Source organism: Monopterus albus, unplaced genomic scaffold, assembly GCF_001952655.1.
Source record: "Monopterus albus unplaced genomic scaffold, M_albus_1.0 scaffold143.1, whole genome shotgun sequence".
Taxonomy (NCBI): domain Eukaryota; kingdom Metazoa; phylum Chordata; class Actinopteri; order Synbranchiformes; family Synbranchidae; genus Monopterus; species Monopterus albus.
In genome coordinates this window covers 777,776-797,652 of record NW_018128023.1, presented here as the reverse complement: position 1 = coordinate 797,652, position 19,877 = coordinate 777,776, and the positions used below count along the sequence as shown (strand labels likewise).

The 19,877-nt window shown below is 42.2% G+C and overlaps 1 protein-coding gene across 4 annotated transcripts; it reads right to left on the bottom strand.

Moving 5' to 3' along the window:
- Positions 1-6: 6 nt before the first annotated feature.
- igf2bp3 (insulin-like growth factor 2 mRNA binding protein 3) lies at positions 7-17,404 on the bottom strand. Of its 4 annotated transcripts, none has more exons than XM_020614260.1 (15): positions 16,560-17,404; positions 15,568-15,628; positions 10,674-10,722; positions 7,740-7,791; positions 7,442-7,505; positions 5,887-6,165; positions 5,633-5,767; positions 4,052-4,174; positions 3,744-3,879; positions 3,232-3,363; positions 1,792-1,914; positions 1,577-1,651; positions 1,209-1,340; positions 1,002-1,115; positions 7-829 (listed from the first exon to the last, which is right to left on the bottom strand). In XM_020614260.1, exons 1-15 carry the CDS (start codon positions 16,732-16,734, stop codon positions 728-730), a joined length of 1,752 nt encoding a protein of 583 aa, XP_020469916.1. In that variant the 5' UTR covers positions 16,735-17,404; the 3' UTR covers positions 7-727. The 4 variants fall into 4 exon arrangements, with proteins under 4 accessions (XP_020469916.1, XP_020469917.1, XP_020469918.1 ...); XM_020614261.1 differs by having other exon boundaries at positions 1,792-1,911; positions 16,560-17,403; XM_020614262.1 differs by lacking the exon at positions 16,560-17,404 and adding an exon at positions 16,021-16,039.
- Between the last annotated feature and the right edge of the window lie 2,473 nt (positions 17,405-19,877).

The following is a 19,877-nucleotide window of genomic DNA, read 5'->3' as shown; positions in this document are numbered from 1 at the left end:
CAAGGGCAGGACACCCAATATATTTCACCCTTTCAGGGGCCCCGTCCTGAAACAATATTCTTTCCCCTATACCTGGCCCACCTAATCTGAGCCAACCTCCCCCCATAAACCTGTCTGTTGAGCCAATCAGAACCTTGATAGCAATACCTTGATAGCAATGCCTTTTTTCCTTCCCACACAAAACTCATGATGAATCTTCAACGAATTAAATGCTACAAAAAAACAAACAAAAAAAACACATTAAAAAAAAAACGCAAGTGTGAACTAAATCTGAAGTCAGCCAAGACACTTTCAGGTTTGAAGTACCACACCAAGAAGGTGATAGGAGGATCCTTATTTCTTCTTTGTGTTTCTAGTGTAAAAAAAAAAGAAGGGGGGTATATTTATTTTATTATAATCTTTTCTTTTCCTCTAAACACACCCGTGAGGGGAGGAGAGGAGCAGTCAAGGGGCACGTAAGGGCATGTGATGTTGGGAGCCCTCAGAAGTACATTCTCTGAGATGCGGTGGATGAAGTCTAGAGGCAAGGGTCTTGTTAGCCACACTTGAAGCCTTATCAAGTAAGACGAGGGGTGGATGTTTGGTTGGGTTCTGATACCCTCTGACCCCCAAGATGAGCATTTCGACCCTCGGTCATCATCTCCTCCCCCTGGACTCTTGTGCCATCTGGCCACGTGTCAAGTCCTCTGGCAGATGGAGTCACCATTCTCGCAGACCCACTGGGTCTTTACTTCCTGCGAGACAGTGGAGGCTGGGCTCCAGATGTGGGTTTGGGCTGCTGCTGTCTCCTCACTTGGGCCAGGATCTCCTGGATCTTCCTCTGGGCCAGCTACAAGGAGAACATGTTGAGTTCATAAAGGATCCAATTACACCCTCATGATTCCTCATGCTCAAGTCCACACTTCTCAATATGTAATGACAAATGAAATTGTGTGCCTCTGGGGAAACTGAGGCCAGAACTTGCTTTCCCAAGGTACTGTTTTCTTTATAAAAAGACCCACCTGGCATGCAAAGAAGTGTCCGCTGATCTTTACTATAACCTGGTCATTCTCATCAGGCGTCTGGTCCCTTGGCACCACCACCTCTGCGCATGTCAAGTTCTGCAGCTCATTTACCTGCAGCCACCAGAGAGAGACCACACTGGATAGCATTCAGCTAACTAGGAACATTCTAGCTTGGGCTTATCAAGCACTTCTGTCCTTGTTTACCGTTTTTCCACCCTTCCCAATGACTCGTCCAGCAGCAAAGGAGGGAACCTTTATGTGAGCCTCTAGTTTAACCTCTTCTTTAGGTCCAAAGAAATTTTCTTCCTTCAGCTTGCCAAAGATGCGACACTGAGCCTGGAGCCAAACAGATCAGAGTACAAATTATTCACACCACATTTTTTTCCAGGAAAAAAAAAAAAACCCTTAGAATAACATTTCTGTACTGGCTGTTAGGAGCTATACTATTAATAAAACTAAATCAAACACTTGCTGCAAAATATCCCAGGACTAGCCAACAGCTGCCACCATCAGCCTCAACTATGTGGGTCCAATCTTTTATTTCTACCAACAGTGTTGCATGTCACCAACACCTTAAACTGAGCCTCTGGCGGTCCAACGATGATGACCATCCTCTGTTTGGCATCCATTCCTTCTGCAGGGGCAATCTGAAGAAGGCAAACAGTAAGCATAAAAAACAAATAAAATAAAACAGGAATCTTCATTTATACTTCCAAATCAGTGGCAAGAGGAAGACAACTAGAATCAAAACATTATCACTAAGATTGACAATCTGTATGTCGCTCACCTTGATTGAAGCTCCGGCAAAGTGCGACAGTTGTTTGATGTGCTGACCCTGTTTTCCGATGATGGCTCCCACTGCAAGAGCAGGGATGAACAGGTGAACCGTCTCCGACTCTGGGTGTCCCTGCTGGGTATTAACACTTTAGTACTACATTGACCAGGAGAGAATAATACAGACCATAACTGCAGACCACTTGCTGAGCTGCAGTCACAAACAAGCCAACAGTGGATCTAATAAAAGCTATATAAATTCTTCAAGCTACATTAGAGCTCATTTGCGCCACTAGAAATCATCAATTGGTCCAAAGTGGTCCGTCTGTCCTGTAGTAATACAGATGCTGTCAGGTCCACTGGGACTTGCACCACTGGGTTCTTACTCAGTTCTGATAAAGTGCACTGTACATCACCTAAGAGACTCAGTTTTTATACTGATCACATAAAACAATATTTAACATCTTAGCAAATCTGAGTTGTTGCAAACCACAACGCTTGAGTTAGCAGGCATGGACGGATAAGATAAATGGGCCCCTGGGCACAGACATGTTAAAAGGCCCCTACTGCTCCATTTCTAAAAGCAAGGCTCAGATTGATCAATCACAGGATGTACAACCAGTCTTGTTTCACATCTATTTTTAGCAATTTTGGGATAATTTTAACTCGTTTCTCTTGGTCATCATTGTGCCAGTTTTTTTTAGTCCTTTTTCATCTGTACACGTTTTATGATTCTGTAGTTTGGTGTATTTTGCATCTCATTTTGTGTAGTCATTTGACTGACTTTCCAACAGAAAGGTTAACGATTCCTTATTGGCCGTGTGGTCTAGGGGACCCCAGGCGTGTGCCTGGTAGGTCTGTTCACTAATCCATTCAAGGGGAGGTGGTTGCAACACCAGAGAGAATCAAGTAGCACTGTTGATATTGGATGGAGCCCAATATTCCAGTTAATGAGTTAAAGTGTTTATTTTGTAGTTTCGAAATCTAGAGAAATGCTTTACTCATTTGAAAAAAAGAAAAAAAAACTGCAAAAGGCATCATGTTTGGCCGGAGGGGTAAATAAATTAATTTGCTGAAGCCAAGGAGTACTAGTCAAACTGATGTTGCCCTCCAGGAGGAAGGCTGGTGGACAAGAACTTTGATGTAATCAAACCCTGCCTCCCAACCCTCGCAGCGAGCAGCCACAAGCCGTGCAAAGCACTTTGGGACGGGTGACTTACAGCAAGGGACTGGCTGCTCGCCAACAGCATAGAAGACCAAAACGGCCCCTCACCCCCATAGGGACTGTACTAAAGACAAAAGAAACAAACTAAATATCTGCTTTTGTTTTAAGCAACTAGCCTGACCCAACAGTTGAACAGCATTTAAAGAGAATAAGAACAAAACTAAAGCCAGTCCTGCATCTGTAATGACAGTCAGTGGGGTAAGCTACTGTACAGCATGCCTCACTTACTCCAAATGATGAGCATCCACCATGAGCTCCAGGAGGTGGGACACTGGACATGGAGGGACCCATGCCCGATGCACCACTGGGGAACAAACCCAGAGCGTTTAGATTCAAGCCTGGAATCAGGTTGGACTGTAGCTGGAGAGAAGTGAGAAATTTCTGTTGATACAACACACCAAGTTGTTTTCTAAAACCACTTCAATAATACAGTGCATCTGCCTATTCAACAGTACATTCAGGGGATTCTCCTCAGTGTAAACAGTCATATGCAGAGATTACGTCTGTGTACAAGACAATTCAGGAAAGATCAATGATGTACATGTAAACACCATTATCTGAGTCCCTTTTAAAAGCAGTTTCACATGGTTTCTTGATTATCCAAAATGGTTATTTTGTTGCACGTCATATTTGAAGCACCCAACTCAATGGAAACTTTCCACAAAGACTATTACAGAATTAACACTTTCCTTTTTGAAGAAGTTCTTTTTCCTTGATCATTAAGCACTAAAAAGACTTACGTTCATAGCAGCCATGTCACTCTCATATGATTCCCTGATTTTCTTCATCACCTCCTCCTCAGCTCTTGAGCATGCCTCAATGGAACCCTTCACTGTGATGGTCCGCTCTGGGTTGTACAGGGTCAGGTCCTGGAGCCTGGTCAAAACAATTACAGGCCATCAAAGTAAATTGTAAAACCACAGCAAATACTCAACCATTAAACATGGAATACTCCAAGTGGCACTTTTATGAAGGGGTGGCAAATAGTGTCAATGGAGAAAGAAAAACTGACAAATGAACTGTGTCAGCGTCAAACAAACAGTCTTACGGTGAGATTGTGATCTTGGTCCCAGTGTCCTGCTCAATTTTTTTCAGGTTGCGTCCTTCCTTTCCAATTAGTCTCCCAACAAAGTTGTTGTGTGCAAGGATCTTCAGTGGGATCTCCTCGGTACTGCACGAGAGAGATCAGATGTTAATTTAAAGCTACTGTCAGCTTAGGGAGCGACACCAAGCTGCCCAACTACTTTCAACTGTTAATCAAAAACACGAATAGTCCAACTTCATTCACATAAAATATTGCTGACCTGACCAAAGCTACCCTGCACTAAATCTCCCTAATGGTGGCCTTTTCTCATTTTTCTCTGGTGGTTCAGGGAGGATGCATTACCAAGTCCACTCGCTGTTCTTATTCTACATTTTCTACATCACATTTTCTCTCTCTCCCTTCCTTTTCTAAAATTGTTAACAAAAAAAAAAAAATAATAATTTCTTCAAATGTATTGCCAGAGTCTGTATAGAGATGAACCCACAAACCACATGCAACTTCCCTACATTCATCTGAAAATGTCTGGTGTCCATAGGTGAAGTGCTGCTGGTTTAGTACTCAATCCGAGATAGGAAAGAATATTTGCATAATCTGGATGAAGTTCATAATGCTACACTTATCAGTGAAGTGTATGTACTGCAAAACAGCATAGTCTAAACTGATTAAAACCACAAGTGGCTTCTGTCCAATCACATAATGAGGATTGCTCACATCAACACAGTTTAGTGTTGAATACAGACCGCAGTCACACCAGAGAATAAAGCCAGTTTAACATTTGATCAGGTGGACAGATGCAGCTTTATGTAAATTTGCCACCTTAGGAAAAGTGTTTATATGGCCCTGGAAACAAGCCACAACTTAACCCTGTGTGCGCGCATCATAGATACATTCCAGTACTTCAACAAATAGCACTACAAATCTCCTTGCATCCATGTCTTGTCACTGTACCATTTTGTTGCAGAAAAAAAAAAAAAAAGAAAAGTTTAAGATACTCTAAAAATTGTATTCAGCCACTAGAGGGTAAATGCTATAAGCAGTTTCTAATCCCTCCCAATACATCCTAACCTACAGATGCCTGGTTGTGACAAACTGTAGCCTCCAGTAGGAAGCCAGCGTTAACTGACCTCAAAGTCCACTAGGATGGGCTGGTCACTGCCCATATCACACAGAGCACTAACATTACATAAAGCTCGGATTATGCCAAAAGGTCACTAACATTACCAAAACAAAGCACAGTAGTTTTAGATGTCAACACATCCAGAAGAAAAGAACACATCTGAATCAAATCCGAGTCATTTGGCTGCTTTTAGTGCTCTTCAACTCAAAAAGCCAAACAGCTGGTTTTCTTTGTCCCAATCACTCTCTCTGGGAAAGAAGGCAACCTTTTTGGTCTGGCAGGCACAGTCTTTGACTTTCAACACAAGCCCTTTCTTGGCTAGCCGTTTTAAATGACTACTCGCAATTGGAAAAACACCTTATAACCTGTGCTAGTTGGCAGCTGGGGCTAATCTATACACCATTTTGACAGCTTCTCTACCCTGTAGAGAAGCTGGAGAGAGAAAAAAAAAACACCATCCAACTCACAACTTTGTGTCGAGGGCTTCCTTTTGCATGATCTCCATGATGGTTCTGCAAGCGCTCGAACAGCCTTCAGGTGTGGAGTGAATTGTGATAGGCTTTTCTGCTGCACCTGCGTTTTCTTTCCTATGGATGTCAATCCTGGAGTAAAGGAAAGAATATTTGAAAATTATTTAATGTAGCAAATTAACAGTACAAGCAAAAGAAAAGAACCGCTCATTTGCAATTCTCAGTACAATTCCTGACCTCTGTGTACGTACTTTGAGTGGGTCTGTTTGGTCATGTTGCGGATAGTGGCGCCCTCCTTGCCAATAATTGCACCCACAAACTGCGTTGGAACCAGCATGCGCAGTGGGATGTCTGACTGCACCTTGGGCCGGGCGCCCAGACTTGGAGAGCTGGAACGACGGGGGCCACGGGCGTTAAAGCCTCTCCTGCCCCCTGCAGAAGCACCCTCTAGTGCAGCAGTCTCATCTGGGATATAGGACACTTTCAAGGCATAGTTCTCCATCATAGATCCATTCAGCTTCTCCATAGCCCTAGGGGGCATAAAGAGGTATCAGTCTCTGGGTAAAACTGCTACTAGGAGACTTAAATAGCAGTCATGGAGTGAAAAGCTCAAACTAGCTTAACTGCCAAACCAATTTCTATTGAGCCAATCAAAGCTACAGGTGTGATTCACCCCTGCACCTCAGTCTTCTTTAACCAAAGAGGCAGAACCTAAAGAACTGAGACAAGAGAAAATCATGAAGCCCCAGGACAAGTTGAAATAGTTTGTGAGGTATTGGCATCACAGTCTGGCATGGTAACACCACACAGGCAGAGAAGAAGGCTCTTCAAAGGGTCATAAAGACTGCAGAGGGGATCATTGGGACTGAACTGCCTGCTATGGACACAATATACACCCATCGCTGTTGCAAAACAGCAGAGAACATAATCAGACACCAACTCCACCCAGCTCACACTCTGCTCAGACAAAAACTGCACCCACAACCTCAGGTACAGCACAGCGGACAGCATCATCACACACACAGAAGAAGACTTTACAACAGCTTTTTCCCTGCTGCAGCAAGACTGATGACAAATACAAAATGTGAAAAACCTGTGCAATAACTCATTACCCTACTAAGTAAAAAAAACATATACAGCTACACTATGTGCAATATTTGAAACTCCCCATTTTACCCGCCATCTTATTCCTGTATCCACAATTTTACCAACTATTTTGTATTCTTATATTTAGACTAGGTGTTCATTCTTTTGGCTCTAAACTCTTTGACTCCAGGAGAGCCCTGTACAAGAACTCCAATATGCATAGACTGTTTATGCATAAATGGCAAATAAAAGTCTTTCATCTATTGGGCACAAAGGACTGCAACAAGCCAAGAGGTCCTTACAAATCCCAAACAGTACAGCAGTGACCTAATGTCACTTGAGCTATAAGAAAGTTTACTCCAACCTTGCTAGCATTCACTTAATCCTCCCTTGCTAGCCTCGAGGTAGAAAAATAAATTGTCGAGACTTCCACAACCCCCCTTGCTGAGAACTACATTGTAGTATGATTCATGTACACCAGGGGGCACCAGATGGCTAATTTAATCCCCCCCCCCTCATTACTGCATGTCAAATTAAGCTAGACTTTTTTTGGAAGGAGGAAAACAGGTGCACTGTAAGAACAGTAGTCAGAAGGAGTAGATGTGATTTCCAGCAGCGAATGCTGTGTAAAGCAAAAAGCCTGAGCAGATCCATGTCAAAAATGTCAAGATAGACAAATTTGAGTCCAAGGATGTGAATACAGTATGTGTGTACACTCACAGCCTGGCTTGGTCCTTGGCTGCATATCGAACGTTGACTACTGCAGTCTCTGTCTCAGTGTTTACTGGTGAGAGAACACACAAAGCCAGTTCACTCACATGCACACACATTCAATAAGCATCACATTTTACCACCATGTACTACTTGAACAGTAATGTTAAACTACTTTGGAAATTCAGCAATGATCTTTATAATTAAAAAAAAAAAAATTTAAATCAGTCCAAGATGCATGTTGAGACAAAGTGGTGAAATTTGTTTCAAGCAGTCTTACAAGGCTAAAAAGAAAGTCCGCATTTACCTTGTTCACAGCTCTCTACTGTACCATACTGAGCGAGCATACTGTCCAAAACCTGAGAAAGAGAGAAGGCATGATTACTTGAGACTGACAGCTTTGACGAGAAGCTCATCTATGGGAAGTAGCCTAGCTCACTGCCAGGACACACTCCATTAATTCTGAACACCAGAGCTCAATGCTGAGCTACATGGATAATTTGCTGCTTTCATATAAAAGCCTGTTTACGTCACATTAAGACTCTCGCCTTGGGCCATTTACATGGAGCTGCAGGGGTTGGGCGAGTTTAACACGGTTTCACTTTTTCATTTTCCAAAGTACAACAAACAAAGAAATTAACACAACCTTCCAAAGAAATCTATACCAATCTAACCAGCTGCCCATATTTGGAGACTAAAGGATTTCAATTCATATATTCCAGGGGGAGCAAGGGTTCTAAGGTTCAGACCACATTCAGTCAAACCCAGGCCACGCCCCCAAGAGCTCAACCCCACTTTCTAGCCAACAAGACACTGTCCCTGCCCCCCCTACGTTACATCGACCCACCAACCAAGCATTCTCCCGCCTCCCTGCCATCTCAACTCCCAGCCATTGGCTACTCCAGGATTGACAGAGTTTCCTGAAGCCAACAGTTGATGGCTGGCTGCTCCGCCTGTCCATCTGTTGAGCCTGGCCAATGGGAATCCAGGCCATTCAGGAAAGGGTGGGGTACATTCCAGCAGGAAGCAATGGCTGGGGGAGGGGTGCAAGTTCATGCTACACATTCTGTGAATCAGAGCACATGGGAGGGAAAGGGAAACAGTCCAGGCCCACCCACTAACTACAGCTTTTGAATATGCCACTATTTTCTTGCTATAAGGCTACACACACACACACACACACACACACAGTTAAACATCTTATCTACCTGATAAGATACATACAATGCCTGTGCATAAAAAAACCCATTCCATTCTGTCCCCAATTCTTCTAACCCCTCCCCCTCTGAGAGGAAGAAACCTCCATGTCACCTTTTGAGAAAACAAAAACGGCTTGCTCGCTACATACTAGGAACATGGGTGGATCTGGAGCTGCAGTTGAGGACATGCGTAGGCAAAGCGAGCCCACCATTACAAAAACAGAGCCTTTATGTAGCCATTTGATCACAGCAAGTCCATCAGGCTGAAATCTCATGCCATGTTATTAACCTTACAACCAAACACTGAATAGTGCAATTTAATAGGAATTTCTCATTAGGCTTCCATAGTCTTTATAGAGCAGGAAACAGTCACAAATGATTTCTACAAAAAAACGAAACAAAAAAAAACAAAGTGTAATTTGCCCATTTTACAGTTGTCCAGAAATATGTACGTGCTCAGAGGATCAGTATGTAAATAAAGCACAATGTAGCACAGAATACCCAGGAGTTTTAAATTAACCACATGTAGAGAAATACATGCAATGTACGGACACAACGCACAAAGACTGTTGCTCAACACCGTCACTAAATCAAGCAGTGGCCTTGAAATCCGACCATGTTACAGCTCCCCATTTCTATTGGTATTGTTCATTTTTACATGGTAGCTTTGTGCTCATTAAACCTTTTAACGAATACAAAAAAAAGCAGGCTGCATCTGGGCTTTAACTTGAGCTTCAGCTCAAATCCTTTCTAAATACATTCTATGAGATCAGTTTGGAATGATCATGTCAGACAGGCTTTTCTGAAAAGTAAAAAAAAAAAAAAAAGATTTTGTGGGTGTATTTTTGCCTAAAATACAATGGTTCACTTTCAGCCTTAATTAAAAACCAAGCCAAATAATTAATAGTTTAAAAGGTTACCTATGTTGAAGGGTTTAAAGAGGATTAACAGAGAGTCAAGTTTCTATTTTAGAAAAATCATTTAATGTAGGACCCCTCTCTAACTTGGATATGAATGTGATGGAGACAAATTAATGGACCTAAAAACAGCACTCGTTAATGATTTAGCACTATTGTTACACATGAACATGTTATTCATGGAACTACAGCAATTTAAAGGAAACTGTGCCTTACAATGCATCTCCAATAGCATAAACCAGGTCCTCAAATTTCAGTTCAATTCACACTATACTCAAAACCCTGACAGATTGAGTATAGTATTTATTGCAGGGGTCAGTGTAATAAATTGCATTCAATTGTGCAAATGCCAGTTTTTTGCCAACACTATAGGTCAAGAACACACCGATGTGTGCATCTTAATATTGCAATCGTTTAATTTCTCCCTCATTTCTAGGCTTACTGTACGTAATAAACAAAGACAACACAGAACTACTAAATAGCCAAATACATAAGCAAATCAAGTCCTATAAACCATATAATGACTTGGGCTTGCAGCAAGGTCAACCCTCAGACAATACCGTTGGTTTATTTTTTACTTCATATGCATATGCCCCCCCCCCTTCAAGAAAACAGTGTGAAACCAGGTTTAAAACTAGCACAGGTCAGTGTTAAGAGGCATGGCAGGACAATTAAGTTACATTTACTACTTAAGCACATCCAAGACTGTGTAGCTAAAGGATTAATTCAAATCAACTTTCCGCTTTCTCAACACCTTAAGAACACGCCTAGTGGCTAACCTACACATGCAGGACCATAATGCTCAAAACAGCACAATGCTTGCACAATCCCTTAACATTTTTTTGAAGCATCTTTATTTAATAAAACCTTAGAACCTATCCTGCTATTCCAAGTTCAAGGGGAAATGCTTTGTAAATAACTATGCAATCTTTACTGTCAGATTCTCACTGATATTAGCAATAATTAGGTTTGAAATGCAGCCTTTTCCCAGTGAATCATCAAGCACGTGCTCAATTGAAACCCAAAGGGGTGACTGGTAATTCAAGAGGCTACTAAATGAGAGCTCAGTTGGGCTGCCCCATGGTGCCCCACCCTGGAAGCAGTTAGCAGCCTGTTAGCACTCACCTCCCACTGCATGTGAGGCGGGATGTTCCTGATCTGTAGCTTACAGCTCCTGGAGAGAGAACAAGGGAGAAAGAGGGTGGGGGATTGATAAAGAGGATGAGAAAAGGGGAAATTGATGAAGGTAGATGGGGAGAGAAGAAGGAAGAAAGTGTTAGTAACCAACATTACGAAGACAGTTATACAAAATGCGGGATATTGACCAAAACAAAGCACATCTAAAAATCCCTCCACCACATAATGAGACAGAGCAGTGTGGCCAAGTTACAAATCCGATTTCTGCTTTAATTCAATTCCCAGCTCAGCAGGTGCATCAAAACACCCTAGGTTAAAATTATGGAAGAAATCGCTTGCAGAGACATCATTTGGGATCACCACCGGTTGGGCCTAAAGTTGAGATTACTTAAAATTAAGCTAAATAACCCACCACACCCTTTCTCCCAAGTCACCAACTGTGTCACTGAGTGACCAGAATGACAGGGAAGGGAAACATGATGGCGAAATGGCAGAAAGGAGAAATAAGAGGCATCAGGTAGAGCGCAGGGGGTGGGGGCAAGAGATACATTATCTGAACGCCTTGTCCACACAAATGAGCCCTGTAGCATTGCATCATGAGCCACTGCAACACTCAAATCCACTAACAAAACCATACTCATCCAGTTATTAAAAAGGGAGAAGGGGGAGTTAGTGGTGTATGGGTGTCCCAAACAGAAACCAAAGTCACATCACACACACTGAACGTCAGTGTACATATAGCAAAAACAAGGAGACTAGCAGCTACAGGGCTGCTGTGTGCTCTGTGACTAAAAACCCCAGTTCATCATTTTAGAATACTGCCAATTTAATTACAGTGTGTAAAGCAACAGGAATATAGTGGCAATCTATGGTGTTCATGCATACAATAGAACTCATGGATCAATCAGTTGCAAAGCTTCAAGTGTCCTTCTGCCTGCATTAAAATTAAGTCTAGACCACTACCAAGACCATGTGACATACACAAACCTAATGGAGCAATACATACATATGGCTGGAAGCTGATGCACACACAGGCACATGACATAAAATTTAAACTGACCTCCAACCTACTTCCACAACAGCCTTACACTCATTCAGCATGATACATGTGCAGCTCATGCAAGTTAACTTGTGTGTAAAATATTGAGGTAAATAGTTAAGACATGCATCTTGTTCTTTTCCAAGCTTCACTGATCTGTTAAATGATGTCTAAATTCAGCTCATCTACTCATACAAACCGCTGCACTGCTAAGTTTTTTTTTTAATCTATGTAGAAGAATCACTTTACAACATTGCAGCATTTATAAACTCAGTTTACCACATGAAGTCAAGTTTTAAAAAGTGAGATGAAACATTAAAAATTCAACATCACAGACTGGGCTACAGTATTTGAATTGCTCAGGTTATCCACTAATACAAATCAACTATCCATTTTATTTGTCATTCAGAAACTACTTTACTTTAAACTAGGCAAATTGTAAAGAAAATAAATAAATAAAATGGTTCCGGAGTAATTCCAACCCTTTGACCACTGTGCCAATCCTGGTTGATCAAGCCCCCTCTCCCCACACTATATGCTCTGCATTGCGGTGGGAACACCAAATGTGCAAAGCACCAAGCACTTCCAGCCAAATTAATCTATAGCGCCACACAGAAGTAGTCAGCATATTGGGTGGGGGTAGTATACATTCCCTAGTCCCAGCCTTTGATGGGGGGGTGGGGGGGTTAGTCCTGTTCGAGGCAAGGGTAACAAGGGCCCTCTCTGCCCTATGGGGGTAGGGCCCTGTTGCCATGGACACTGACAGGAACATGGAGAGTGGGGGTTAAACATGGGAGGAGGAGGAAGAGGCCAGGAGTGACTGGGGTTCGCTTGTCCTGTGATGGCCAGGCTCCTTATTTACTTTTAAAAAAAGACTACACGTTCACCCCCTTCCTTCATCACCCAGCTTGGGCATATTTCATGGAAACTGTACACAGTATGCAAGCATGCACATGAATCCATAGAACCACAAAAGGATTCAAGCCCCATGACGCTACACCACACCTGTATTCATTCATTTCTTTTCTTCATCGTCCAACCACATTGAAGCACTCTACAACACTAACAGGGACTCACCCAGCAAAACACGAGATCTGTGCTCAACGCCCATCCACAGCCATTGACTATTCAGAGGTTCTGAATGACTGAACTCCACAGTCTGGTTTCCGCTGCCCTCTCACAGGCCTTATATGCATCCAACACTTGCCCTAGAGAGACTAGTTTGGGAATTCCTTCAATTCCAATGAGCTGAATATCAGCAGTTAGATATGACTCACTTTCTGCAGGAAGTATTACATACAGATATTTATCATGCCCACACACACACACACAAAATAATTCTTATAAATATTTGAGAAAGCAAATGTCTCATTATTGCAGCCCAAAAGCAGAAGAGTTGAAGGAAGCTTTGCTTGCAGTCTGGGTAAAACAAGGAGTTGGATTCATAACTCTCCATCCCAATGCACCACAGTGACCGTGTGACCCGGAATTCTTGTAATAAGAGCAAGCAGCCATTTCTACAAACAACCCAGATACCATCTACACCATTGTCCTAATTTACAGATTTTAATGCTCAATTAAAAAAAAGCCACTATAAGAACAGAAGGCAAAATAGCTGAAACTCAACACCCCTCAGCGAGAACAGTTGCAAGACTTTTTTTTTTTTTTTAAATTAAAGTAGTACATCTTCGAACCAAGTGTGTTTAACGTCTACTTCCCTCTCGCTCTCGCATGCACTTTTGGGGCCACCCCATCTCTTTCTTCCTGTGCATGTGACTACACGGGTATGTATGAATGGGGATGGGCAAGCAACACTGATTTGTTGAATTTATCCAACAAGCAAAGCTTCATCTGACCCAGGAAGCTCACAATAATGACACCACTACAACTCAGTATATCTTCTAATTATGGATTCAATTAAATATTTTGAGTGAAATTTAAAGACTGCTCAATTAACCATTGGCAAAACATTTTTCAGTGACCCAGGTAAACTAATGAACAATTCAACAGACTTTGGTAAAAATCTAGACAAAAATTAATATAGTCAATTGTGGAAAACCGTTAACTGAAATGTAGATACAATATTCTACTGAATAACTTACACACTTTCGCAAAATAAAAATTGTCAGAAGAATCATTTAAATGCCAAAATTTAAAAAAAAGTTTTCACAAGTCTTGCAAAACCAAAAGGTATACGTCAATAAGCAAGTTTTACCATCAGAAAGAACAATATATCAATGGAGAAGAGGTTTCCAATGAACAGAACTGTATTAATGTAGACAGTTTTCAGGAGTCACTACTGAACACAGCAGATGTTTTGCTAATGCAGCAAAGATAGTTTCAGTGGATCATTCAGAGGAATGTACAAAGTCTTGACTTTTTTTGTGGGGGTGTTAAATGTAAAACATCACACCCAATGTCCTGTCACATTACATAGTCCTATACTTTGATAAATGCCAAACTGCAGCCACCTTGATTCCTCTGCTCTAACCCTTCCCCCTTCCTGAGGGGTTCAAAGGTTAAGGCATGGTGAAGGTTCCCGGTATACAAGTGTCTATATATTCCATCTCAGAATCCCGGTCCCCACTGACTAGTAGTGCTATGTTCGTTGTTGTAAACGGAGGGCACGCTTTTATTTTCTGAAGCGTGGCTGAAACTCGACTCTGTTGCCACACACACACACACACACACACTGCACTGACAGAGCAACGTCACCACTTTTTGTGATCACCTTAATTTAGAGGAAGCTCTAAAGATTTGATGCAAAATTCCCATGCAACTCACCTTGGTTTATTTATCAGAGCTACAGTTAAGACCCACAGATTCCCTTTCAACAGGGGAGGCTTGGAAGAATTTCAAGAGGGCAATACATTATACGTTCATGTTAAAATGTCCTTCTTGCTCCGTTTCCATATACAACCACTTTCTAAAATTGGTTTAAGCCCCATACAATAGTTTAAAAGCAGATGCGCTTTTAAACGAGGCTTGTTACTTTGCGTCAAACAGCAGGTCACAAACTTTTAAGGCAAAAGCATGCATATTACGTGTAATCTTACGAATCATCTTAAATAATTACGTCAGTTACCAAGCAAGATGCTTCTTAATTCAAAAATAATATTTATGACTGGATGGCGTCACCACCAAAATACGCACAATGCCAAAAAGCAACAGCATTTCACGTACTCAACACATAATATGTAAAGCACCAGAACACACACTTATAACATATACGCTTTCGTGTGCAGGGGTCCAACTCTGGAACTAAGGTTTTTCCGTTTCTTGGGCCCCAAACCTCCCATTACACTCGCGTTTGGGAGTCCATCTCATGCAACAGCAGCAAAATGTGCAGAGGAGAGCGGAAGCGCAGGGCAGGCCGGGAGAATGACGGGCAGCTCATTCTCAAATGGACGACTCCACAAGGCCTGTACGCCTCAAATTCAGCCTGCACTCGCCACGCACACGTTTCAGCCAGCACAACCAGGGTTTACTTATCGCCCGGGGGTTGGAGCACAGATTATATCGAATACTTATGTATCCAGAAATACCAGTTGATTGGCATGCGACAGAATACAGTCATGAGCTGGTTAAACCTAAATGCACGATGGTTTTAGGAGCACCCCCACAAGTCATGGCGAGAGGAAGGAAAACACCACCATACGCCCCTTTCATTTGACCCCAGAGCAGTCAGGAAAAAAAAATGCACCCAATTTAATCAAAATGGAAACACTACCACTAAGTTAGCAATACTTAACAGTAACATAAATGCACATTTCCAGCACCGTCTCTTCTATGGCGTTTTGAAGAACACGACAATCAAGTAGTATACATTACAACTCGCCCTACCTTTGACGTTTGGGGACAGAGTGCTCCACTTCCAGAACTTTCCCATGGAGTTCAACTTTACCTAGAAAACAAAACATTTAATTCAGTGAATCATTTGAACTCCCAGACAGGCTTCCTGCCTTGCTTTGGAAGTGTATTTAGGGTTAGTGCACATTTTAAAGGAGTGTGGTCAAATCTGAACAGACATACGTAGATAGCGTCCTGGGTAGTTTCAGCACTGTGTAGCCTATATTAACACAGATTGCCTGAAGTGTGCGAGCCGTTAACAGCACAAGTAAACAACTGAGCCACACATTAGCTACATTTTACGAATTTGGCTAAACTGTTACATGTCCTTTACGACCAGGAGTAACCATAATTTAATAACAGACCATGGGAAGCAGTGAATAATATAAGCAAACGGCCGTATAGCATAGGTAGTTGGCGTACATTTGACCAACATAATTAAACCACCTGGAGTGTGAGCATGGGCTGAATGGCTTCACAATGTAGTGAGTTGTGGCCACTGGAGAAGACCTTCACTTTGAAACCAGGAGAAGAGTGCAAGTTCAAACTGAAACGGTTTATACCAGCAAGACACTACGGCCTGTGCTCCTCATCGTGCCAAAGTGGGTTGTGTGATAGGACCCACAATAAGGTTCACTTCACGGTGCTCACAGTTCTCTGTGTGCCACACTACCCTGAACGACATGCATTAGGAAAGCCCTGGTCTTCTCCTTCATCCCCATGATTGTGTTTACTCGACCATTTTATTAAGCTACACTCAGTGAAATTACAAATGCTGAATTTCACTCAACCCTGGGCAGCTAGTTCCCCGAGCCCACGGTGTCAAAAGGCCATGTAAAGGTTGGGTGAGAGAAAGAAATGCTTGGATACATCCCCACCCTACATGCATTTCTCAGGGGCCCGAGAAGTAAAGGCAGTCTTCGCACAATTGCAGCAATTCGTGCGTCTTTCCATTACACTACTTTTTTTGCCCGAAAAATTCTCACCTGAAAGAACATCGATGGCCTTCATTGCGGTCTTTTCGTCCGGGCAATCCACAAACGCATAGCCAGTTTTAACAAGAAATGGACCAGTGTGCGGAATCTTCCACTGCTCAAAGATAGTTTCGAAGTCCTCCTCGCTCGCCTCTGCGCTCACGTTGCCAATGTATAGCTTATTCATGTTCTACGCCGAAAAGGGACAAGCTTTACGCTGAGGGAGATAGTTATTTGCTCTCACGGATGTGCAGTGTTTGAAGTAGCTTAAATCGCCTTTACTGCTACGGAGTGGCTGTGGCGTGCTTCCCGGTAGTTCAAGCCACAGATAGATTTAAACTGGCAGCCTCGCAGTGCGTTTGCGCTCCCTCGCCCCTCTGTCTCTATCGCGCAATAAATAAACGCTCAATTATTAATCTCGTGTCTCCAAACGATGGCGGGCTGGGCAAAAAGGAGGAGAAACTACTTTGTGTCTTCCTCCAAACCCCTTGGCAAAGAGACAGAGAATGTCACACACGGTAAGGCTGGCGCCCGCCTCTAAATCAACAACCTAGAATATGAAGAAGAAGGGGGAGAAAAAAAAATCCTCTCCTATTCCGGCTTTTTTGAATGAGCCACGTGTTCAAACTACAAATCAGCCCACACGTGAGGAATACCAATTGCTCAATTAAGTGTTTGGGATTGGGGAAAATTGCACGGGAATCAGGGGTGGGGACAGCAGAGGGGAGTGGAGAGAAAAGGAGAGGATTGGTGCTGGGAAAAAACCTGGCCAGCTATGTGCGTAAAGGGATTCCGTGAGAACCTACTGTATCTTTACTAGAATCACATTCGTGTGCCTTTCTCTGTAAAACCTCGGTTCTCATTGGTTGGTTGAGGAATAGTAAAACGGCAGTGCGCTCACACACGCCCATAGCGGGGAGCCGCTGATATTGCGGGGGCTCGTGCGCACGGCAGTGTTAAGTGCGCTGTACTGATGACATAGGAGGAAAATGGGGTGGAGTCATTTATAAACTACGTCGCATTTTATTGATAAATTCTATAGTGATCATATTTAAACTGAAGATTGTTGAATGGGGTGCACTGTAGCGCTCCTTGGGCCCTCGCGCAATACGGGAATGACACGTACTACTATCCACATGACGGCATCCATCTTCTCCAAATACAGTGGAGCCATGCCCTGCCTGATCCACAACTCAAAGTCCAACAGCAGGCCCGACTTGCCCCGCAGTCACACACAATAATACTGAGGGGGTGTCTCCAGGCGAGATGAATGCTGCTGCACTACTTGTTTTTTCCAACTTTCATACCATTTGGTACAATGAAGAAGCGTTGTCCATGTGGACCGAGTGCACATGGCGAAGCCTCTCTGCTATACCGCCACCTTGGATTAGCATTTACTGAAAGAGGGAGGGGTCTCCTACAGCAAAGTGCTTCCAGCGTCCTAACACACAGCCCAAATGAATCACATAAGGAGTACATGTCTAAAATATTACTCAACTGTCAGTGACATCTTTTGTAAATCATAGGCCGAGGCCGATCGTGTACGGGTGGCTCAGTGTAGAGCATAATCCTGTTTACCGGACTAATGGGTGGTTGAATCCATACCTGTTGATGGCACAGACGTCGACAGAGCATTATGTACATGTTCAGATTTTTGAAAACCAAAGGCCCAAAAGCAGAAATTCAGAGACAAGGTCATGTCTATAGAAGGAACCAATCTGACAATAAAATGTAAAGAATAAAAGCCAAGCATAAACTAAAATGCTGGTATAAGTCTTGGTGAAACTGAAGTACATTTTATGGTATCTATCTGTCTGTCTGTCTGTCTGCCTGTCTACCTATCTATATCTCAAAATGAGAATCTTTATTGGCCAGACATGTTAGAGGCATGAATTTGACTCTGGTGCAGTAGCTCTCAGTGTGTATGTACAGTGACATATAAACTAGATAAGACAGAAAAAAGAATGTGCATTGGGAAAATAAAAATAAAGTATTTATACATATATAAATATGTCCATATACTATATATACAGTATATATATAAGTGTTAAAAATTAGGGGTTAGGTGTTCATCAGTGTGATGGCACAGGGGAAGAAACTGTCCTTGTGTCTGGTTGTTTTGCTGTACAGTGACCCATAGCACCGTCTATCTATATAACACGTGCTATGTTTTACTGATGGTACTGGGATTTAAGATGAACTTTGAAATGTAACATTATTCATTACAGACAGATGTCCTCAGTTGCCACTTCATTATGTACACCTACTGTAGCTAAAAACAATGTAGTCAAATACAACGATCCTGCAATGAATTCTACCTTCTTAAAGGTTTTTGATGAAAACATTTTATCTGTTGAACTGTATTGTGCTCTACTGAGTAGGGTTTTGAATATTTAGTCTGCCCTTACTGATATAAATAGAAACACTTCTCAGTATAACATGGTATAATTGTACTGTAACTGTAGCTGCCAAAAGCACCATGAAGCTGAATCAATACCTTTCAATAGTTTTAACAAAAACAAAACAGTTGAAACGTCACAAAGGTGCTGCTTATTGCAGGATTGTTGGGTAGTTTCAGTATTGTATAGTAGCATAGTTTAATTTTAGTATGTAGTATAGTATAGCAGTAAAGTCCAGAGTGCAGTTTCAATGCTAGTAGCATAGTTTAATTTTAGTATGTGGTATAGTATAGCAATAAAGTCTAAAACCTTCAGACTGTTTAGGCTACATAAGGGTTTATGTGTGCTCAATACACCACACATGTGAAGGTATAATTTGAAATATGGTTAGAGTGTAATGTTTCACACAGATTTAGGATCATGTGTGGGCATGTAGGTATCATTTAATTCCTATCATTATGTTATATGACTTGTTATAAGTGGCAAATTAAAGGTTTAGTATTACTTGTAGCCAGTAAGTAAAATGTAAGCCATAAAAAAGTTACATAATAGCATCATTTAAGTTTCCTCTTCCTTCATTGCAAATTAGGTAGCCTATATTTGCTATGTCATTTTGATGAGTGAGTATAATTGTATTTCACCAAGAATGTGCAAAAGTGAGCTTAGGTTGGTGTAACCTCTAGTGTAGCCCCACAAATGCCAATGCAAAGAGCTATGCTTGGAGCTGAAATGATAGCATTGTGTCCTCTGCAGTGTTTGCGAATGAATGGACATGTCCATGTAAAGCAGGTTTCAAACAGACTGTTGGTTCAGTGGGCCCTTCAGCCACTGGCTCAGGGTAGGGCCATGGTTGTTTCAGTGGGGTTACTCCTCTGCTGCTGAACAAACACACACAGCTCTCTGGTTGGTCGGGAAGGCTGTCCAATCAGAG